Source organism: Ursus maritimus, unplaced genomic scaffold, assembly GCF_017311325.1.
Source record: "Ursus maritimus isolate PB19 unplaced genomic scaffold, ASM1731132v1 scaffold_28, whole genome shotgun sequence".
NCBI classification, from domain to species: domain Eukaryota; kingdom Metazoa; phylum Chordata; class Mammalia; order Carnivora; family Ursidae; genus Ursus; species Ursus maritimus.
The window spans coordinates 5,677,647-5,701,849 of record NW_024425341.1 but is presented as its reverse complement, the minus strand read 5'-3'; the positions used below and the strand labels follow the sequence as shown (position 1 = coordinate 5,701,849).

The following is a 24,203-nucleotide window of genomic DNA, read 5'->3' as shown; positions in this document are numbered from 1 at the left end:
TAAAATAAAATAAAATAAAATAAAATAAAATAAAATAATAGTACTCAATCCAACCATATCAATAATTACATTAAATGTTAATAACCTAAACACTCCAATCAAAAGACTAAAATTGATGATGATGATTATTATTTTTTAAAAATATTTTATTTATTTATTCGACAGAGACAGAGACAGCCAGCGAGAGAGGGAACACAAGCAGGGGGAGTGGGAGAGGAAGAAGCAGGCTCATAGCGGAGGAGCCTGATGTGGGGCTCGATCCCAGAACACCGGGATCACACCCTGAGCCGAAAGCAGATGCTTAACCACCGTGCCACCCAGGCGCCCCGCGCTGATGATTATTTTTAAATGGATTAGAAAAGCCGAATATAACACTTCAGTGAAAAAGTTATATAGATGGCAAATACACATATGAAAGCTGTGCCACATCATATGTCATCAGGAGTCTACAAATTAAAACAAGGAGATACCGCTGCACACCTAGTGGGATGGCAAAGATTTAGAACACTGGTGACGCTAAATACTGGTGAGGATGTGGATCAGCGGGAACTCTCATCCATTGCTGGTAGGAGTGCAAAATGGTATAGTCCCTTTGGAAGATAGTTTGGTGGTTTCTTACAAATAAACCATATGATCCAGCAATTATATTCCTTGGTATTTACCCAAATTAGTTAAAAGCTTTTGTGCAAGCAAAAATCTTCCCATGATGTTTACAGCAGCTTTATTCATAATTGCCAAAAATACCCCAAGTAACCAAGATGTCCTTTAGTAGGGGAAGGGATAAACTGTGGTACATCCAGACAAGGAATATTATTCAAGGCTGAAAAGAATTGAGTTATCAAGCCACCAAAAAGACATGGAAGAACCTTAAATGCATATTACTAAATGAGACAAGCCAGTCTGAAAGGCTATATACTATTGATTCTATTATGACATTCTGGAAAAGGCAAAACTACAAAAACAGTAAAAATATCTGATTGCCAGGGAATTGGGGCCGGGGGAGGATGAGTAGGCAGAACACAGCAGGTTTTTAGAGGAGTGAAACTATTCTGTATGCTAGTGCAATGGTGGATACATGTTATTATATGTTTGTTAAAACTCACAGAATCTACAATACCAAGTGTGAATCCAGTGTAAACTATGGACTTTGGGTGACGGTGATGTCAGTGTTGGTTGTAACATATGCACCACTCTGGTGTGGGATGTTGATATTGGGGAGGGTGTGTGTGTTTGGGGGCGGGGGGTACGTGGGAACTCTCTATACTTTCTGCTCAGTGTAACTGTGGACCTAAAACTGCTCTAAAAAATAAAGTCTGTTTAAAAAAACCAATAGACATACTTTAAATATAAAGACAGAGATAGATCAAAAATGGATGGTTAGAAAATGATATATCGGGGCGCCTGGGTGGGACAGCGGTTAAGCGTCTGCCTTCGGCTCAGGGCGTGATCCTGGCATTCTGGGATCGAGCCCCACATCAGGCTCCTCCGCTATGAGCCTGCTTCTTCCTCTCCCACTCCCCCTGCTTATGTTCCCTCTCTCGCTGGCTGTCTCTCTCTCTGTCAAATAAATAAATAAAATCTTTAAAAAAAAAAAAAGAAAATGATATATCATGTAAATAGTAAGCACAAGAAGGCTGGAGTGGCTATATTAGTATCAAACAAAATAGATTTCTAAACAAAATGTATTATCAAAGATAAAGAAGGGCACTTCAGAATAATAAAAGTTTTAATTAGTCAAGGTGACATAAAAGCTCAATAACAGCTTCAAAATATATGATGCAAAAATTGACAGAATTAAAGGAAGAAATATGTAATCATAACTAGAGATTATAATCTCTCCCAGAAATTGATAGAGTAAACAAACAAAAATCAGCAAAGAAAGAAAATGTTAACAATACTATCAACCACCTTGACCTAATTGATATTTATAGAACACCTCACCCAACGACAGCAAAATGCACATTCTTTTCAAGTGTACAATATGTTTACCAGGATAGACCATATTCTAGACCATAAACTAGTCTCAGTAGATTTTGAATTTGTTCTCTGACCACAATGAAATTAAATTAGAAACTAAGAACAGTAAGATAACTAGGAAAATCATAACTATTTGGAAACTAAACACTTTATTCAGTAGGTTGAAGAAGAAATTACAAGAGATTAGAAAATATTTTGTACTGAATGATAATAAAAATGCAACATATCAAAATTTGTGGGATATGCTAATTAGCACCTAGAGGGAAATAAGTTATAGCTTTGAATGCCTAGAAGACAAAAGAAGAAAGCTCTCAAATCAATTTTTCACCTTTCCACCTAAATTTCCACCTTTAAAAACTAGAAAAAGGAACAAATTAAACCCAAAGCAATCAGAAGGAAGGAAATAATAAAGATAAGACAGAAGTCAATGAAATAGAGAACAGAAAAAAAATTAAAAAAGCAAAAATTAATAAAACCCAAAGCTGGTCATTTGAAAAAACTAATAAAATTGATAAATCTCAATCCCAACTGATCAAGGAAAAAAGGAAAGAAAGAAATTGCCATATCAGTAATGAAAGAGAGGACTCCATTACAGATCCTTCAGACATTAAAAGAACACCCCATTATTATTTTAAAAAATTTTTTAAAGATTTATTTATTTATTTATTTATTTGAGAGAGCAGAAGAGTGGGGGGAGGGGCAAAGGGAGAGAATCTTCACACAGACTCCCTGCTGAGCTTGGAGTCTGACTCTGGGTTGGATCTTACCACTCATGAGATCATGACCTGAGCCAAAACCTGATGCCCAACCAATTGAGGTGACACCCAGGTGCCCCAAATACTCCATTATTATTAGGATGAGCATCTTTATGCCATTAAAGGTGATCATTGAGGTGAAATGGACACATTCTGGGAAAGACAAACTACAAAGCTGACTCAAGAAGAAACAGAATGCTTGAACAAACTTATGACAAAGAAATGAAATTTGGAATTTATAAACATTCTAACAAAGAAAACTTCTGGCTCAGATGGCTTCACTGGTGAAGTCTATCAAACATTTAAAGAAGAAATAATACCAATCCTACAAAAATTCTTCCAGAAAATAAAGGAGTAGGAAACACTTTTCAACTCATTTTATTATGCCAGTATTATCCTGATACCAAAACCAGATGAAAACATCATAAGAAGGAAAACTACAGATCAATATCCCTCATGAATATAGATACAAAAATCCTCAACAACATATTATCGAATCAAATCTAGCAGCATATAAAAAGATTATATGCCATAATCAAGGGGCAATGCAAGTCTGGCTTGACATCTGAAAATCAATCAATGTAATTCAACAAATTAATGAATATAAGAGGAAAGTAATATGATCATTTTAATAAGTACAGAAATAGCATTTTTGAAATTCAATACCCTTTTATCATTTTAAAAAAAACCTCAGCGAATTATGAATAAAAGCAAACTTCCCAACTTAAGGCAATCTACAAAAGATGACAGCTAATGTCATGCTACAACATGAAGGATTCAATGCTTGCCACCTAAGATCAGGGAAAAGGCTAAGATGTTAGCTCTAACCACTTTCATTTAATATTGTAGTGCCTAGACAATGGAATACCTGTGCTAGGCACTGGTATACAGAGTATAAAGGAAGAAGTAAAATTGTCTTTATTTGCAAGTGACATACAGAAAACCTTAAGGAATCCACAAAAAAAACTATTAGAAGTAATAATAAACTTAGTAAGTTTGCAGGATACAACATACAATAATCAATTTTATTTCTTTATCTAAAATAGCATAAAGGGGCTCCTGGGTGGCTCAGTTAAGCATCTGCCTTCAGCTCAGGTCATGATCCCAGGGTTCTGGAATCAAGCCCCAAATGGGGCTCCCTGCTCAGCAGGGATTTTGTTTCTTCCTCTCCCTCTGCTCCTCCCCACCACTCGTGCTCTCTCTTTATCTCAAATGAATAAATAGAATCTGTAAAAAATATTTTAAAATAGCATAAAAACATTTAGGAATAAATTTAGCAAAAGATGTGCAAGACCTATAGGCTGAAGACTATAAAACCTTATGGGAAATTCAAGACTTCCATAAATAGAGCTATACCATGTTCATAGATCAGAAGTCTCAATGTTGTTAAACTAGCAGTCCTCCTTAAGTTAGTCAGTAGATTCAGTGTAATCCCCGTGGAAATCCAGAAAAGGTTTTTTTTTTTAAAGAAATTTACAAATTTATTTTAAACTTTATATGAGAAGACAAGAACCAAGAATAGCTAAAACTATTTAGAAAAAGGAGAACAATGTTGGAGCACTTATACTACCTAATTTCAAGAAAAACATGTGGCTCTTGCAGTAACAATATGTGGCCCTTACTAACAATATGTGGTAAACCTAATTTTATTCTTTTGGCTTTTAAATTGGCATTTCAGTAACTTCCAAAAAAGGAAAGGTGGTGCAGCTCTGAGATAAGCATGTAATTTCCCAAGATGGCTACTATGATGGGTAATGCTCATTTGGCATGATTGCTGGGGAGAAAAATCCATGCTGAACATAAGCTTTGTGATCAAGACAGAACTGGGTTTAAATACTGGATACACCACTTACCTCTCTAAACCTCATTTTCTGGGCACCTGGGTGGCTCAGTCAATTAAGCGTCTGCCTTCAGCTCAGGTCATGATCCCGGCGTCCTGGGATCGAGCCCTGCATCAGGCTCCCTGTTCAGCAGGGAGTCTGCTTGTCCCTCTTCCCCTGCCCCTTCCCCCCTGCTCGCATTTTCTCTCGCTCATGCTGTCTCTCTCCCTCTCTCAAATAAATACATAAAATCTTTAAAAAAAAAGTAAACCTTAGTTTCTTCATCTTAAAATGGGGTGCACAGTGTAAAAATTAAGGAAATACAGCACAGAGTTTTAACACATGGCTGTGTTATAACTCTGGCGCTAACCTGGATTCTATTCCTATCTCTGCCATTTTGTAGCTGTGTGGGCTTGGGAATGTTGAGCCTTTCCATGCTTCACTTTACTCATTTGTAAATCGAGGATACTAAAGTGCCTATAAACATTGTAATGGACATTAAATGAATTAATAAATCTAAAGCACTTAGAACAGTCTGGCATATAAAAAGTCCTCAAAAAACTGTTACTTCCTGTTATCATTTCCTTGTGTTATAAGGAAGAAATGTGGTTACTTTCATCAACCACCAGTATCCACTAAATGCTAGCTCCCATCCTTCTGCGGGGCCTAAGTAGCATTCTAGGGGTAGGGTTTGACACTGACGAGCGTATTTTGTGATATAGGGGGCAATGATAAATTTCCATTTCGTAAATTTTCTTTCTTGACTATTCCTTCAGTGTTTAAAAAATGCCTACTGACAGAATTGTAACACAAAATGGAAACCTTAACACCGGATATCGAATACCACCCCTCCAAGACTCCATCACAGGCCATATATCTGCTTTGATCCCAGCTGGCCGTCATGGTAAGCAGCCCGTTGCCCAGGGACTGCAAAATGCCGGCTGCCTCCCTCCTCCCCTCTTCCCTTTCTTCTCCTTTGGTCGCTTTAGGCAGAAGCTACAGGACACCATAAAACAGCCAGAAGGTTCTGTTCTCCCTTTATTCCGTATCAAATGCAATAGCAAGCGGTGTCCAGCTGTTACCCTTCTGCCCTCCCCTTGAAGGACAACTCCTCGGCTGCGTGAATAGTTCTGAGCCCCAGAACTGGCATTCCTTGCTCGGTCAATGGGTCAGATGACAGCAGGGTCATCCACACCTTAGAGCTGGCCTTTGAGCGCACAACCTCAGAACCACACTGAGGGAGAGGAAGTGCTTCCATTTCTTTAATAATTTTCCTCAGAGAAGGACTCATGATTGCATGGTAACAACTCTGTATTTTCATTAGGGTTGCTGAGCTTTTAAGTGTTGCGTTCTCATTGAAATATAAAAAGCCAGAAGGATTTTAAACCAAGAGACATTAAGCAGAGGATTTGTAGATATCTCAGAGCCTATCCCTTTGTTGGAGATCTGCAGCCCGTCTCTGAGATGGGGAAACAGAACTTGGCTCTGCTTCTAGGTGAAGGGCCAATCATTACATGTTGCGGGGAAGAGGGCTGTTTGGGTCTCTCAGGTCTATCCTGGGCATTTTCCCTGAAAAGCCCTCAAACGTTTACTTCCCAAAGACAAGACTTCCCTTTCACTGTCTTCACTCCCCTGGGTCTGCAGCCCCAGCTGCCCAAGTCTCTGTACCAGCGAAGGCAGCAAAACCAGTAAAAACAAGCATCTGTGCAGAGATGCTCTTTGGCCCCCTATAGCCAAACTTTCTCACTATTTTGCAGACTCTTCTTCTCCTCATTGGTTTCTCTGCATCACAATGGGGTGAGGGCTTCACTCTTTTCCTTTTGTTTCAAACAATGTTAGTGATGTTACTCTGTGCCTTTCTCCACTAATAATAATAAAACTTTCCCCAACAGCCCATCTTGTCTACCCAGTAGAAAGAAAACTTTCCCCTCCTTCCCCTCCTCTCCTGTTGTTTCCCCTCCCATTTTTCCCTTGGAGTGATCCACTGGGAATAAAGACCTTTCTCGCTAGGAGAGGCTGAGTGTTCCTCTGAAAGGGACCGCAGCTCTGACAGGGTTATGTTTGCGTTATCAATGGCACTTCAATCACATTGCCGAAGTATTCCAGACAGAATGTGTGAAGAATGTGAGCTTTTTAAAAAATCATCGGCCAAGAGTCAACTTTTCTTCAGCTGTTTGAAATCCTTCCCACACAATATCAATTCCCAGTCTCACTACACTTGTACTAATTAATATTTATTTTCCCATGCCCAAATACTCCGCCTGTCTATGCCTACAATGTGGAAGCATCCTGAACCCTAGGAACTCTCTGGCTAGGGTACAGAGAAGATAATGTATAAACAGGAAGTCAAAATTTGACATAAAAAAAGATCTGTTGTAAATACAAGTCTCCATTATGAGTTTTCCCTCCCTTTCTGGAAACATTAAAATGTAGGCACGTATATCTTTATTGCCTAAAGCTTCGAGTCAGGAACGAAGTTAATGCTGAACACCATTCTGTGTGCTTTGCCACAGTCTCATTCATTCATTCATTCATTCAGCAAATACTTATGATATATAAGGCAGGATACAGGCACTGTGCCAGGAACCAAGCTTGCATACACAGGTAACAAAGCATTCTTTTCATTATAGAACTCATATTCTAGTGGAAAGACAGACAAGTAAAGAAATGGTTACAAAATAAGATCGTAAGTGCTGTGTTAGAGGAATTAACACATGGTGTAGGAACACTGGGGAGGGAAACGATAACATGCATGTATCGACCATTATGTGTCCACTATGCACCAGGCAGTGTTGGGGGACCAGGGAAAACAAAACAATTCCCTGTCTTCGCCGAGTTTACACTCCAATGAAAGAGACAGGCAATAACAAAAAAGATGTACCACCAGGACGCAGAATAGTGTTACAAAAGGGAGGTCTGAGTTGGTCTGGAAGGACAAATAGGTGATAGCAGAAAAGGGCATTCCAATCTTTGTTTAAAAACAAAACAAAACAGGGGGATGGAGAAGAGATGGCTGGAGAGGAGGGATGTAGGAGATGGGAATGGGTGAGAAAGGGCATACCTGTTCTAAAAAAGGGAGTTCTTAGGTGTATCATTACGTGGATCACAGGTGCAATGGGAGGGATAGGGTGCATTTTTCCCTAAGACAGAGTTTGGAAGAGAACTCATTCCAAACTGAATATCAGAACCAGAAGGGACATTAGAGGTAAAAATGAACATACTCCCTCATTTTACAGACGAAGAAAACAAGACTCGCAGAGGGTGACGTAATTTGTCCCAAGTCGGGGGCAGAACCGGGATACACGCGTTGTTCTCCACAGCTCAGCCCTGGCCTCGCTTTCAGGCGAAGCTATGGTGGGGAGGCCGTTAGGAAATGCAGCCTCGGTCTTGGGATACACACACACACACACACACACACACACACACACACACACACACACATACACACACACACACGCCCCCTTCCGGTGCTTCCCTGCAGAGCCGCTCCCCTTCTAGCCTGCAGCAGGGACTCCCCAGGCGCCGCCGACCGCCCCGGGCCGGGCGGGCAGACGGCGACGGCTCCCCGTCCGCGGGGCCCCCGGGGTGCGTCCAGGCCTCCCGCCCACTCCACCTGTTTTCGTTCGCGGCCAAGGGACTTCCCGGCTGGGAGTGCGGCCCCCGCGGCCCGGTCCCCCCGGCAGTGTCGCGGGGCCCCGGCGGGAGCCGAGCGCTCAGCATCTCCCGGGGCGGGAGCCCCGGCCGCGGCGCAGGCCGAGCCCTGCAATTGGCGGCGAAGTTGGCGGCGTCTCGAGCAACGCCCTTCAGCCGGCTTTCCCGGCGGCCGGGACCCTGAGGCAGGGCTCCCCTCCATCGCCCGCCCCTCCGCCCCACCCTTCCTCCCCCGCCCCGCCGCCTCCTCCCCGCCCAGGGTCCGGGTCGAGCCGGCGCGCCGCGGAGCACGGGCGGGCGCAGCGAGGCGCCAAGCTCCGAGCCATGGGAGGCTCGCACTCTCTGAGCCCGCGGGGCCGGGAGCCGGCCGGGGACAGGCCCCCGACAGCCCGAGAGAGCGCGTGAGTCCCGAGCCCTCCCCGGGGCCGCCGTTCGGGGGTTTGCGTGCCAGCCCGGGATGCGAGCGCACGGCGCCGGTCCCGCAGGGGCTGGGAAGGTGGGGCTCCCGCCCGCGCCCGCGGGGGGCCGGGGGCTCCGGGGTGGGCCTGGTGGGACGTCCCGCCCCGAGCTTGATCCCGCGGGGTCCTGGGGCGCCCGGCCACGACCCCCCCGCGACAGAGTCGCGCCCAGGAGGGGCCGCTGCCCTGCGCCTGTCCACGCTGCGCGGGTGGAAGGGGACCCCGAGTTTTCCCGAACTCGTCCAAGCAGGAAAACACACGTGTCCTAAAGGGCTCTGAAGTATTCGCGAGACAGCTATATGCAGGGAGGTGTAGATCGTAGAAAGGAGCTCGAGTCTCCGGTAATTTGGCTCGTGTTGGCCTTCGGAGTGCAGGAATTTGGATGCAGTGCTTGTTGCGCCTAAGAACTCCCTCTCTTGTTTGCTCCGAGGGCTTCATGATGATCTCAGAAAAAGGGCTGTATTGTAGCAGCAGCAATTGGGCTTTTGTTCTGGGACAACAACAATTGGGGACACCAAGTAACTGAAATGCAAGCTGCGAAGGAACATTTTTAGAGAACGCGATTTAGAGCAAGTTAGTTGCACGGTCCTCACCAGAGAGGATGCGTTGATAACTACTTGAGAACCCAAACAATCGTTAAGCTTTTAATTTAAAATAATTTGAGAGCGTGTGTGTATCTTGGAGGTGAGGTCATGTTGAGGAATCCACACTGTATTTTAATTCAGCCCATGATAAACTTATTTGAGAAAGATACACTTAGGCTTCACATATAGCGGCTTGGGCCCTTCGAGGGCTTTTTGGTCGTCTTTTCGAGGCACAGTAGCTCGAAATTTCCAAATGATAGACGTGTTAGTTACGCCTCCTGCTGCTTATGATCACTAAACTTAGTTCAGGAAGCTTATTAATCATAGGGATAGCTGAGAATTATCCAGCATCTAAAATGTGCAACACACTTAAATACTCTGTCATTTAATCCCCGAGAACATGGAGTTAGTTTCTATCATTGTCCTCATTTTACTGATGAGACAACTGAAGGACAGAGAGATTAAGTGACTTGTCCAAGGTCACACAGCTAGAACGGGATGGACTCAGGTTCTCTGACTCCAGAACTCTTGAAGCTACCTCCCACTGGAGAGTTGGGGCTATCTTAGGAAGCCAACTTTTGCCTGGGCTGGCAGAATACATCTCGCTTTTTTTTCTCTAATTCTTCCTGAATAAGGGAGAAATCTGAATTAGCAATGCTTAGTACCTACTCAGAGGAAATTGCCGAAAGTCAATTTAACCTTTTAAAAAGCAAACACAAGCGGCAGTGTAACATTGAGATGAAGTTAAGAGTTTTGGAAGCACAGTGCCCTTGGTTTGATTCCAGGCTCTGCTCCTTAACAGCTGGAGCTCTTTTATCTGTTCCTTAACCTCTCTGTGTCTATTTCCTTATTTGTAAAATGGGAGTGAAAACAATGTCCACTTCACAGGCTGTTCTGAAGAGGACATAAGATCATGTATATATGAAAAGCAAGTTATAGTTTTATCTCTGAGCAAGATTTTGTTTTCGCAAAGGATAAAAGTTGACTGTTTAATCTTTCTGAACATGTGGCAGGGTTTACCGTGTAATTTGAAAGTAAATATTGGACTCATTCACTGGGAGCATGCTGAACTCAGCGTGCTGAACCTGTAAGGTTCGGTGGTTAGGGTGAGGAATTTGAGTCCCCATTGTTAGATCATTCAATGCCTTGGCAATAGAGAGAGGATCTGTCTTTCAGTGAGGTTCTTACATGTACCTTCGATATTTAGCAAGCTGGCCTAAATATGATCACATAAAAGCCCATCTTTGATCTTCACCTGGGATGTGGGAATGCAGCCCAGAGATGCCCTTCTGCACTCCGTTGCATGCATGAAGAAGCACGTAAACTCAGGTAGGCAGTGATAGGATTATTTGGTCTCAGAGCGTGCAGACTCTGCTTAAGGAGTGAACCCTACAAAGCACTTGGCGTGCACCAGGTCAAAGACGAGAAATATGAGATTCCGTGCCTGTAGTATAAAAAGCTAAAAGTATGCCCTTTATCCAAGCCCTGCCTTATTTAGATGTAGAAACCACAAGTCTCTCCAGGGTCTAAGAAAGTGGGGGATTCATTGTTAATGTCACGTGGCCGCAGATTTCCTGCCGGACGTATGGCTGTTGTGGATAACGCTGACCTCAAGGAAGTTCTCCTACTCAAGCCTTTTCAGTTGCATTTTCAAAATCTATTGTTCCTTTAAAAAAAATAAACAAATACATGAGAATCTCACGAGGAAAGCATTACTACTGGCATTTGTCTTTTGAGGGAGAAATTATGTTTCAGGATGTTCACAATTTATATTTCAGAATAATGTAATCAAGTGCTAAAATTAACCAGATAAATCTCTCATAGCAGAGCTCTATTGTGAAATATAAAGGAATATGGATGTACATGAAAAGAAATGTCTGGGGGGTTTTTTGGTTGTTTTTTTTTTTTTTTTTTTTTTTTTTTTTTTCGCAGTCTCTGTGCACAGTCTGGGTGAAGAAATGTCCGATTTTAAGATAATGCTCATTATTATTAAAAATTGTAGCTGTCTACCTCCCCCAAACCCAAGGATACAAAATTGCTAGCTTTGGTAGAAAGTAGGGGAAATTTCACTCATTTATTCAGGGAAGCTGCACAATATGGTGATTAGGAACAGAAGCTGCAGAGCGAGGCCGACCTGGGTTAGAACTCCAGCTAGATAGCTTACTAGCTTGGTTCGGGAAGCTGTGGAAAATAGTCACTTAATTCTTCTGTTGGGCAAAATTTCTACGTCTTTAAAATGGCAATAATTGTGAGGTACCTGGGTGACTCAGTCGGTGGAGCGGCCACTCTTGATTTTGGCTCAGGTGGTGATCTCAGGGTTGTGAGATCAAGCCCAGAGTCCGCTTGAGATTCCCTCCCTCTGCAACAGCACACCCCCCTCCCCCACTTTGGAGCACGCATGCGTGCTCAAATAAATCTTTAAAAAATAAATAAAATGACAGTAGTCATAACTACTTTTTGAAGTGGTTTGTATGTTAGTGTAGGGCCTTGCACTTGCTGACAGCACAATACCTGAGTTATTGTAATGCTTGTATGTAAATGAACCCATAAACCAGATACTGTGCTGGGTTCCTTGGGATGTATATTTTTGAAGAAGGCAGGGTCTTTTCTGAAGGGAAGGTCGACTTGTGCCCTAATTCAGCAAGGCCTCTTAGAGACGAAGCAAGGCAATAACTTTTTTGAGTTAATTTTTTCCCCTCAGTTAATTTACATTTTCCAGAAAGATGCACGATCAAGAGGATGGGCGTGTGTTTGGGAATACGCAGTTTGGTGAAATGTTTGACATCGCTGGTTCCTTAAGTGGTTAGTTTTGGCAGTGTGGCCAGGGTGGGTTTTCTAAGAGCAATAAATAATTTGGGGAGAGATTTGAAGAATGACATAAACAGAGCCTATTATTCATTAGGGAAGATGGTGTGTAACTAATTCATCCGCAACTTGTTGAGCTTGTCTGCCTGGAATGCAAGATACGCACCTGCCGTCATTCTTACTAAGTTTTTAGACCAATCTTTGGATTCAGAGTACATCATAATGGAACAGGACGGTGGCAGCGTCAGGAGGATTTTCTGAAGTCTGGAGTGGTTTTGCCGTGCACCTTTTTTTTTTTCTTTTTAAGATTTTATGTATTTATTCAACAGATAGAGACAGCCAGCGAGAGAGGGAACACAAGCAGGGGGAGTGGGAGAGGAAGAAGCAGGCCCATAGTGGAAGAGCCTGATGCGGGGCTCGATCCCATAACGCTGGGATCACGCCCTGAGCCGAAGGCAGACGCTTAACCGCTGTGCCACCCAGGCGTCCCATGCCGTGCACCTTTCTATCATGTGAATTAGATGCAGCTTCTACAAGGTTCTAGTGAACTGCAAAATCAGCAACAATTAAACTCAAGGGCTTCTTGACGGGCAAGTCACTGTGGGACAGATGTCCCTGACCTGAAAAGGAAGCGCTGGCTTTGAGGTTTTAGATACAGGACAACATGACTCAAAATAAGTAAATTTGGGGAATAATATTTCTGGAACCCATTGCAATTTTTATTGTCATTAAAAACATTTAAGTTCCCAATTGCTATAGAAATTTTTAAAATACCCGTGTTTAAATGGCTCCATCTTCGGTGAAGCCAGCACAAAAGGAAATGGTGCGAACTGGAAGACAAGGGGGTTATTGGTGTGTATATGATGAGTATAGTGGTCACAACTTCTAGACCGTTAGGGTAGTTCAGACGGTAAAAAGGTTAACAAGGGAAGAAAAGTCCCTCTCTGAAAATCATGAAAAGGTAAAGCAGTTGCTCTACCAAGGATTGAAACTCTAAGGAAGTTCAGGTATGGTTTTGTTCCATGATTTCTTCCCTCTTTTCGACTCAGTGCCCCACCCCCACTTCTACTCTATAGCTTCTCCCAGCTGGTACATGTTTCAGTATTAAAAATCAAGAAGAGAAGGGGCGCCTGGGTGGCTCAGTTGGTTAGGTGTCCAACTCTTGCTTTTGGCTCAGCTTGTGATCTTGGGGATTCAGCCCTGAGTTGGGCTCTGAGCTCAGCCTGGAGTTTGTTTGAAGATTCTCTCCCTCTGCCCCTCCTCCCTCGCCCATGCACTCTCTCGCATTTGCGCTCTGTCTCTCTAAAATAAAATAAATAAATCTTTAAAAATCAAGAAGAGAAAAGGAAAAAAGGCAGAGCATGGCTGCTGGTGTCCTGAGCTAGCAAAGTCGATTATGTAATATTTGAGTTGGTTTGTATGCAGAGAGGGCTAAAAGGTGCATGAATTTGCTAACCCAAGATCAGGAAGTGAACTGGTCACATCCCAACGGCCACGGAACGTGGAGGCCCATCTTCTGAGGATGCTCGCTCAGGCTACTGTGGGATGTTTTTTCTTTTTGTCTTGTGGGAAAATACACATAACATAAAATTCACCACTTAAATCATTTTTAAGTGTGCACTTAAAATGAAGTGGCATTAAGAACATTCACAGTGTTGTGTGACCATCACAGATACCCATTTCCAGGACTTTGTTGGCATCCCAAACAGAAACTCTGAGCTCGTGAAGCAGTAACTCCTCATCCTCCCCCCGCCCCCCCAGCCGCCAGTAACCTTTATTCTGCTTTCCGTCTCTGCCTGTTCTGGGTCGCTCCTGTAAGTGGAAGCATACAGTACTTGTTCTTTGGTGTCTGGCTTACTTTATTCAGCATCATGTCCCCCAGGTCCACCGCTGTTTTAGCATGTGTCGGAATTTCATTCCTCTCTACGGCTGGGTATTACTGCAGCGTACGTATACACCCCATTCTGTTTATCCATTCGGCTGTTGATGCACACTTGGGGTGCCTCCGCCTTTTGGCCATTGTGAGTAATTCTGCTGTGCAGGTTGGTGTCTGTTCAAGTCTCTACTTTCAGTTCTTTGGGGTATACGCCCAGGAGCGGAATTGCTGGGTCATATGGTAACTCTGTGTTTAACTTTTTGAGGAACCACCAAATGGTTTTCCCTAGGACTTCATTTTACATTCTCACCAGCAATGCATGAGGGTTCCAGTTTCTCCATATCCTTCTAACACATTTTTTTTTTTTGCTTCTTTTTAAACTAATATCTAGCCTAATGGGTGTGAAGTGGCATCTCGTTTTGTTTTGATTTGCATTTCCCTGGTGATTAGTGATGTTGATTGTCCTTTCATGTGCTTATCGACCATTTGTATATCTCCTTTGGAGAAGCGTCTATTCAAGTCCTTTGCCCAGTTTTGAATTAGGTTGTTTGTTTTGTTGTTAAGTTATAGGTGTTCTTCAGATATCCTGGATATTTTTTTTTTTTAAAGAATATATCCCCTGGAATTTGATGGTCTTTTTTTTTTTTTTAAGATTTTATTTATTTATTCGACAGAGATAGAGACAGCCAGCGAGAGAGGGAACACAGGCAGGGGGAGTGGGAGAGGAAGAAGCAGGCTCATAACAGAAGAGCCTGATGTGGGGCTCGATCCCATAATGCCGGGATCACGCCCTGAGCCGAAGGCAGACGCTTAACCGCTGTGCCACCCAGGCGCCCCGAGATATCCTGGATATTAATCCCTTATCAGATTTGTGGTTTCAAATATTTTCTCCCGTTCTGTGGGTTGCCTTTTCACTATGTTGATGGCATCCTTTGATGCACAAAAGTTCTTAATTTTGATGAAGTCCAGTTTATCTACTCTGTTGTGTTGCCTGTGGTTTTAGTGTCATAGCCAAGAAATTACTGCAAGACCCAATGAAGATTTTGCCCTATGTCTTATTCTAGGAGTTTTCTAGTTTTAGCTCTTAAGTTTCGGTCTTGTATCCATTTTGAGAGTAAGTTTTGCATCTGGCATAAGGTAAGGGCTCCCTCATTCTTTTGCATGTGGGTTCAGTTTTTCTGGCACCATTTGTTGAAAAGATTATCCTTTCCCCACTGAATGGTTTTGGTACCCTTGTTGAAAATCAACTGACCATATATGTGAGGTTTTATTTCTGGGCTCTCTATTCTGTTTGATTCATCTTTATGTCTCTTCTTATGGTAGTACCACACTGTTGAGATTACTGTAACTTTGCTGTAAGTTTGAAATTAGGAAGTATGAATCCTTCAGATTTTTTTTTTTTTTGTGTTAATCTTTCTCTGTCTCTCTGTGTGTGTGTCTCTCTGTTGCTTTTTCTTCTTGACTGGTGACAGTCAGCCAGCCTTGCATGAGAGAATGCTAGACTGCCTTCAAGTGGCAGTATGCCCCAGAAATTCTCCTCTGCCCTCCCTGCTTCCCCACCTGCAACCAGGCTTTACACCCCAAGATATCTGCTGGGAACCTGCCCTGGCCAGACACTCAGGTACCGAGTATCCAGAGAGGACCTAGATGTGGACAAGAGCCCCTGAGATGCAGGCAGGAGAGTGGAACCACTGTGAGGGTCCGAGGTCCTGAGAGATGAGCATCAGGAAGTCCACCTGTTCCCAGAGAAGAAACTGAGTCTGGAAGGAGTCCTGAAGGAGGAGTGAGTTGCCAGGTGAGGGGGTCAGGGAAGGGCAGTCCAGATGAAAGGAAAGCCTGTGTGAAGCATGGCCCCGTGGTGTCAGGGGCTTGCCTTATCTGCGGAGTGGTGAGGGTTTGGGAGTAAGGTGGATGCGGAATGGACTGGTGGGATTGAGAAGCAGTGACTTTGGAGAAATGGATAAAGTCTGGGTGATGAGGTCTTTGTGGCTGTGTGGCTATGAGGTCTTTGTGGCTATGTGGCTTCGGACTTAATTTCAGGAACCATAGATGGAAATTTTCAGCTGAGGGGTTGGCCAAACCACCATGGTAGCCCTGGACAAAACTGGGGAGAAGTATTCTTGCAGAGTAGCTCAACCAAATGGTGGGGGGTCCAGTAAACCATAGCTTCCTATGATTCTCCCCAGCACCTCACCTCCTACCCCGGGAAGCACATCCAGGGGGACTAGAGTTTCCTTTTTCAGTGTCCCTTACCTTGTCTTCATTTCTGTTTATTAGCTATTCAGTAGCATATATAAACATTTCCATTTTTCTGATTATCCAGATTTTCTTTTTTTATTAAAATTCAATTAGCCAACATATAGTATATCATTAGTTTTTGATATAATGTTCAATGATTCATTAATTGTGTATAACACTCAGAGCTCATCATATCACGTGCCCTCCTTAATACCCATCACCCCGTTACCCCATCACCCCCACCCCTGATTTTCCAAATTTTCTATGAGAAGCATATATTCCTTTTACAATCATGAAGTATATAAAAAATTTGAAAATTTAGAAAACCCAGAAAACTATAAAGAAAAAATAGATTTATTTTTATAAATTTTATAAAATTTTATAAATTTTATTTTCATCATCTCATTACCCAGCAATGACTATTAATATCTTGGTACATTTTTTTGCTATCTCTTTTTTTCCAGTAAATATATTTTTCTTTTTTTAATTTTCCTTTTTATTATGATATGTTGGTCACCATACGGTACATCGTTAGTTTTTGATGTAGGGTTCCATGATTCATTGTTTGCGTATAACACCCAGTGCTCCATGCAATACAAAAGTGGGGTTATACTATGTTGTACATTCTGATTTTTTGACTTAATGTTATTAACATTTCTCTGAATCATTATACTGATTATACATTATCTACACGTACCGTAGGTTATTCAGTTTTTTCCTACATGGTTGACATTTAGGTTGGTAACTGTTCTTGCTCCTGTAAATAACACAGTTAATAAATATCCTTATAATTCTTTGTACATCTCTGCTTAATAACTTAGGATACTTTCCTAGAAGTTTAATTACAGGATCAAAGAATGTGAACATTCTGAATGTTTTGTTATATATTATATATTATATATTATATATTATATATTATATATTATATATAATATATTATATATTATATATTATATATTATATATTATATATTATATATTATATATTATATATTATATATTATATATTATATATTATATATTATATATTATATATTATATATTATATATTATATATTATATATTATATATTATATATTATATATTATGCCAGTTTGGTAAGAAAAAAATATATAATCTTGATTTAATTTTTGTGTCTATCATCGGTGAGAGTAAACTTTTTTCCATATGTTATTAGCCAACTGTAATTTTTAATATATTTCTGCTGGCCGATTTATAGTGAAATACTAATTTTTTCATATTTGTTTGTGAGGGTTCTTTATATGATGAGGTCAGCTAACATCCACTGAGCACTTGCTATGTGCTAGGAAAATGTTAACGTCTTACATACATTAACGTACATGATTCTCAAAGATAGCCCTAGAAAGTAGGTACGATTTTAAATTCCTATTTTATACATGAGGAAACGGGCATAGAGAGATGGAACAACTTGCCCAAGGTCTCACAGCTAATGAGTGACAAAATTGAGATTTAAGCCTAGACAGCCTGAATCCAGAGACCTAAATGCCTCGCTGTTGTGTCGTACAAATCTAATAACCCTTGTCCACTATTTTTTTGTTGTTTTGACAGGGGGGTATTTTTTAAAGATTTGTTTATTTATTTGAGAGAGAGCGAGAGAGCATGCTCTTGCCCGTGGGGGTGAGGGAGGGGCAGAGAGAGAAACAGAATCTCAAGCAGACTCCCTGCTGAGCCCAGAGCCCAATGCAGGCCTGGTTCTCAGGACCCTGAGATCATGACCTGGGCCGAAACCAAGAGTCTAATGCTCAACGAACTGAGCCACCCAGGCACCCCAAGGGGGAGGTATTTTCTAAATTTTTATCTTAGAACAGTTTTAGATTTACAGAAAAATTCAGCAGACTTGCAGAGTTCCTGCAGATGCCACACACAGTCTCCCTATTATCACCATCTCATATTAGTATAGTGCATTTCTTGTGTTTTTTTTTAAAGATTTTATTTACTCATTTGCCAGAGAGAGAGAAAGCACAATCAGGGGGAGCAGCAGGCAGAGAGAGAGAGGGAGAAGCAGGCTCCCGCTGAGCATGGAGCCCAGATGAGGGACTCAATCCCAGGACCCCGGGATCATGACCTGAGCCAAAGGCAGGTGCTTAACTGACCGATCCATGCAGGCGTCCCAGTATAGTACATTTTTTACAATTCATGAAACCATCACTGATATATTAACTAAAGGCTGTACTTTATTCAGATTTATGTAGTTTTTATCTGATATCCTTTTTCTTTTTTTATATAAATTATTTTTATTGTGTGAAAATGTCATAATTCATGATGATTAAGAATAAAAATGCAGCATATAACAAAATAGGCATCTACTTACTAAAAGCAACCTTGGGGTCGACTGGGTGGCTCAGTCGGTTAAGCGTCTGCCTTCAGCTCAGGTCATGATCCCAGGGTCCTGGGATTGAGTCCTGTGTCAGGCTCCTTGCTCAGCGGGGAGCCTGCTTCTCCCTTTGCCTGCCATTCCCCCTGCTTGTGTGCTCTCTCTCTCTCTGACAAATAAATAAAATCTTTTAAATAAATAAATAAAGCAACCTGGACTTATGCCTTTTTCTGTTACAGAATCCTATCCAGAATACCACATTGCATTTAGTAGTCCTGTTACTTTTTAATATAAATAAACCTATCATGTTTTCCTCTAGGGTTTCTTCCTCTGCTTTTATGCTTAGTGAGTTCTTCCCTATCCCAAGACGAGATAACTTTTTTCTTCTAGTTGTTTTATGACTTCCTTTTATGATAAACCACCTACTGTATCTGAAATGTCTAGAAACAGTAGTGTAAGATAAGGCACTAACTTTTTTTTTTTCTTCCAAAAAAGCTAGCCAAGTTACCCCAATACTAGTCTTAAGTACAGACAGTCCCTGATTTACTAGGGTTTGATTTAGGATTTTTCAGCTTGGGGATGGTGTGAAAGCCACACACATCCAGTAGAAACCATACTTCGAGTTTTGGGTTTGGTCCTTTCGTGGGCTAGCCGGAGGCAGGACGATGCTCTCTGGCGATGCTGGGTGGTGGCAGGGAGCCGCAGGCCTCGGTCAGCCACGCGATCTCGGAGTTACACTGACAGCCGTTCTGTTTCTGTCAGTACAGTGTTCCATCAGTCACAGGAGACATTCGACGCTTTATTATGAAATAGGCTTTGCGTTCGGTGATTTTGCCCAACTGCAGGCTAGTGTAAGTGTGCTGTGCACGTCTAAGGTCGGCAAGGCTAGGCTATGGTGTTTGGTAGTTAGGCGTATTAATGCATTTTTGACTTATGATATTTTCAACTTATAGTGGGTTTATCAGGACGTAACCCCACTGTAAATTGAGGCAAACCTGCATTAAATAATCCCCGTCTTCCCACAGATTGTAATACCATTTTAAAAACTGAGTATTATAACCTCTCTTTCCTTCTGTTTAACACTTCTTGTTTTTTCTCTTTCCATTCAACAAATATTAACTGATTGCCTTCTTGTGTTCAGGCCCTGTGAATATTATTTATTATTTAGGTAGGAATTTACATGAGCAGAGAAAAGCATTTTTAAATGCTTTTAAATCTGAGTATTCATTTATAATTTGGGGGGGGGAGGCAAGACATTTGCCAGAGAGTCAGACAAGTGGAGGTGACTTTGGGAATGGAGGGGGATATGTGGAGCTTGGGAAAAAAGAATATTCATAATCAAGATTTTTTCATAGATTTTACACTGACATAGGTCAATCTGCGGTACCTTTGAAGGTTTCATTTTAAACAGTTTAACTTCCCCTATGGAAACAGTGGTGCCTTCAAACTCTTAGGTCATTTACATGCTCTGTCATGCTTACACTTTCCTTGGACAGTCTAGACTCTATTTTTCACGGTAATATGGTATAAAGTCGTTGCGGATTTCTCTAAGGAATGGCAAATGCTTAACCACTATTCTCTATCTTCCTTCATCTGCCAGCTCGTCTACCTGCAGAGACTCGGTAACTCTGGAGAGTAAGAGAGTTCCTCACGCTGACATGTCTTCATTTTCAGAATTCTCACTGTTAAGGACACTGTGGATGCAATTTTCTTTTTGCCTGTACATAGTACAATTTTGCCTTGACCAATCTTATGGTATGCCTGCTGCAAATGCTATTAATAACAATTGTAGGCAAAAAGAATTATATTTGGCTTGCTTAAATTTAGGGGTATTACATAGGAACTTTGGAGTCATATCTATTTTCTGAAAGCAGGCTAGTTCTGTTTCTAATATAACCCATACATTTGTCTCCGACCGCATGTCCCCATAAAAGCCTGACAGTGTGGTATGTCGCTGGGGAGGGTGAGAGCCCTAGGAATCTTACAAAGATGCTGTATTCTGGAGCACCAGCTCTCAAAACTCCTTTCGATCACAGATGCCTTGATAATATGATAAAATGTAATGTAAGTCTATGAAAAATGTAGACTTTTTCCGAATGAAAGTACACATATATTCAATATATAACATATAGGAGTGTCAGGGGTCCTGAAGCCAATGCATTATCTTGTTTAATCCTTTCCTAGACCCGGGGCGCCTGGGTGGCTCAGTCAGCTGAGTGTCTGACTCTTGGTTTCAGCTCAGGTCATGATCTCAGGGGCATGGGGTCATGATCTCAAGGTTGTGGGATCGACCCCCATGTCAGGCTGCACGCTCATGGGGAGTCTGCTTGAGATTCTCTCTCTCCCTCTGCCCTTCCCCCTGCTTTCATGTACTCTCTCTTTAAAATAAATAAATGTTTAAAAAAAATCCTTTCCTAGACCTTATGAAGTAGATATTATTATCTCTATTTTACAGATGAATAAACTGAGGCCTGGACAAAGTTAAGAGCTAGTAAATGGTAGAGATAGGATTCAGGTCTAACGCACTTGGCTGAAGCAGAAGAAACAATATTACCAGTCATTTCCAGAGTCGGTAGGCCACATAGGCAACTCATTAACGAGGCTTCTGTTTATCTGCTAGAAAATAAGCTTTTATGGCTCCTTCCCTAGTGATACGTGGCTTCAGCAAAGTCAATGTTTGAGAAACATCGTCCAGCCCATTCTGTAGGTAAATACCCATATGCTCTATTGCATTTACACAGAGCAGATAGAATGCTTTTCCTGGGTTTCTTTGCAGAATTATTTTTGTCTGTGAGTCTTGCTTTCCTAACAACTGCAAAATGTTATGTTTCTATGGCTACATCAAAATTGTTCTTAAATAGGGGTTTGAGAAAACAAAACTAGGAAGGCTTGGACATGAAGTAATGGTGGGAAGCTGACTGACATTTTACCTGCCAGACACCACCTTTGATGCTTTTCTCTGAGTCCAGTCCCTTCCCCCATTCCTTCCTTTGCCTTCGCAAACCTGTGCATGCGCTGGTTCCACGTGTGCGAAGCCACGGTTCCAGTACAAGTCCAGTGGCCCTTAGTGATGACATTTGGGAACACAAGTCAAGTTCTGAAGAACATGGGCCACCTTTACAGTGGATACCTGACGTGGTTGTTGGAAGGTTCCCTTGAGGACAAGATTAGAACTAAGAGATGTGTCCAAATTTCAAAAGTAGCTAAGGAGCGGGGAGGGAGAGAGAGAGGTAGGACGGTGTGGAGCGGGCCTCTTTCGCCCGCTTCCTGGCCGGTAGAAGGCGCTGTTCGCCAGTGCTCCCACCAGGGGGCGCCATCCGCCATCCGCTTAGCTCTTGGCGGGGCGTTGGCCTGAGGTGAGACTTCTTCCGCGGACTCCTTTGCTGGGTGGGGTAAAATGAGAGTCATCTGATACCAATTTATCGTACACGTCAGAGAAAGGAAAACAGGGAACGAGGGAGGACGAATTTGAATTTTTCGATACTTCTCTTTCCTTCTGCTGGCTGGGATCCTACCTCTCATGGGTGTGTTTTTCTTCACTCCAAATGACATGCCTGTGAGCGTATTTTTTGTGGCTCGGGAGAAGTTGGAAGGCTTCCGCCCCCTTCATGTGTTGTTCATTGGTGTGCAAGGGCTGAATTGCAGGAAAAACACCCTGTGTTGGATGCAGAGGGGACTCATGGTGACGTTTTGTATTTCTAGAAATACAAACCTTGAAGAAATTCTCTTTTAAAAGTATTTGTTGATTGAATGTGTGATAGAACTTTCTGGCGCCCTCTGGTGGCCGCTGTGTCTCCTGGCCGGCAACTCTGTACAGTAGGAGGTTTCTTTCGCAGAGAGAGGAGGGGGCCCGGTTGCTTCCCCCACCCAGCAGGATGCCAGTTCTTCTAACAAGAGTGGGTTAGCCCTGCTTTTGAGGCATCTTCTTCAGAGACCAAAACCCAAACCAAACTAAATCCAAACTTGACTGGCGCTTTCAACGGCTCTTTTTCTCAGTCTTTGTTTCCCTAGGCCTGCACTTTTTAATTTCTCCTTTGGCAGTCCTTTCCCAGTTTTGTGGTCTTTTTCTTTTAAGTGGGAGTCGTTTTTATACCCCTGATGATTGTCTCTCTTGTTTGATTCCATACCCCTGTATGAATGAATGGTCAGTGGGGCTGGGGCTCGTGTCGGGACTGAAGTGTTTGAGGGGTGTGTATGCCTGTGTGTGCGTGGGGGGGGCTGTGTGTGTCCGTGTGTATGCGTGTGTGTGTGTCTGTGTGTGCACCGTATGTGTGTGAGGTGTGTGTGGGTATGTGGGGGAGTGTGGTATGTGTGTGACGATGAGTGGGAGTGTGTGTGTGTGAGGTTCTGTTGTGTATGTCTGTGTGTGGTGTGCATGTGACTGTGTGTAGGGGTGTGTGGGTGTGCGTATGTGGGTCTCTGCGTGGGACTGTGTGTGTGCACACACGCATGAGTGTGAGGTGTGTACATGGTGTGTGTGTGTGCACAAACATGGGCCTGTGCTGCCGGCCCTGATTTTCCCACGCAGCCTTCCTCCCAGAGCTGTGCCGGTGGCAGACAGAGAGATGTCATGACTGTGGTTTCCCCTGCTGAGCCAAACTGCTGTATTTAGGGCTGTCTGTGCGTCTTGAATAGAGTATATATGAATACTCTAGCTGACAGTATCAAATCCCAGATTCCTCATGTTCTGTACAAAGCAGAGAGCTTTTTTGATGCTACATTATTTAGCAGCATGAAAATAGCTCCCCAGGAGCAGAATAATCTTGACGGGAGCATGGACTTGGGCTCACATTCCTCTTTTGCAATCAGTAACATCACCACGCTCGCTCGGGTTTCCCTCCCTGCCTCCCTCTTTTCTTCCTCCCCCCCGTACTACGTCTCCCCTTCGCGCATTTGAAAACCCTCTGTGGAAGCTGAACCATGTTGTTTCCTTTTTTGGTCATACTTGAGCTTCCCTCCACTGTCATCAGGCAGAGGCTCGGGGTGTGTGAGACCGATCAGTTCCTTGCATTGTGCTGTCCGTAATGGGCCTGTTGTGTGCGATTCCAGAGAGAATAAGGAGTTCCTTTGGCCTGCCTTGCCCATGCTGAGGCACTCAATAGTTGTTTTTGAATGAGCGAATTTAATTAAAGGGTAGGTACTAAAGATAAAACAATTCTGAATATCTTATTTGAGGGGGAAAAAAATCAACAACCCCGGGGTGAAAAGACAGATTCCAGCACGAGGACACTTTAATAAAATCTGAGAGGGAGTTTCTTTAAATGTGGCCCTTGGTGGTGCTGGCGAGGGAGAGGGAATTCTGGGAACAACTGAAGCCACTTTTTACCGAACAGATGTGTGAGGAGCCCTGGAATGAGGCTGGAGAATGTTACCACACAAACTCCTCATCTCCATTCCTGGCACCCACCAGCCTGGGAAATGTGTCCACCAGCTGTCATTACTTGAGGCTTACAGAGCTTCTTAAATAAAGGGATTATTGAACCAAGAGGCCAGTGACTAATGAAAACGCCCATCGTGTTGGCCTAATCCCAGTGCAGAGTCACATTTGCGCACCTACTGTCCACGGATATCGCCCTGGGATGCCTGCCGAATACACTGCAGTTACCATGGTGAAGGCCACTTCTCCTACAGGTGGCTCCTGTGGGTAGCTTTTAGCGTGTCTCCCTCCCTCGGGATGCTGGATTTCCTTCCGAATCCTGTCACAG

At 42.8% G+C, this 24,203-nt stretch overlaps 1 protein-coding gene across 3 annotated transcripts in view; it reads left to right on the top strand.

Moving 5' to 3' along the window:
* Positions 1 to 8,435: 8,435 nt before the first annotated feature.
* The window catches only part of TACC1 (transforming acidic coiled-coil containing protein 1), an 85,877-nt gene continuing 70,109 nt past the window's right edge, over positions 8,436 to 24,203 (top strand). Inside the window, exon 1 of one of the 3 annotated variants that reach the window (XM_040643238.1) lies at positions 8,436 to 8,604. In XM_040643238.1, coding sequence (XP_040499172.1) covers positions 8,528 to 8,604 — 77 coding nt within the window. In that variant the 5' untranslated portion in view covers positions 8,436 to 8,527. The remainder of the gene's footprint in view (positions 8,605 to 24,203) is intronic. The other 2 variants (XM_040643237.1, XM_040643240.1) reach the window with 2 other exon arrangements.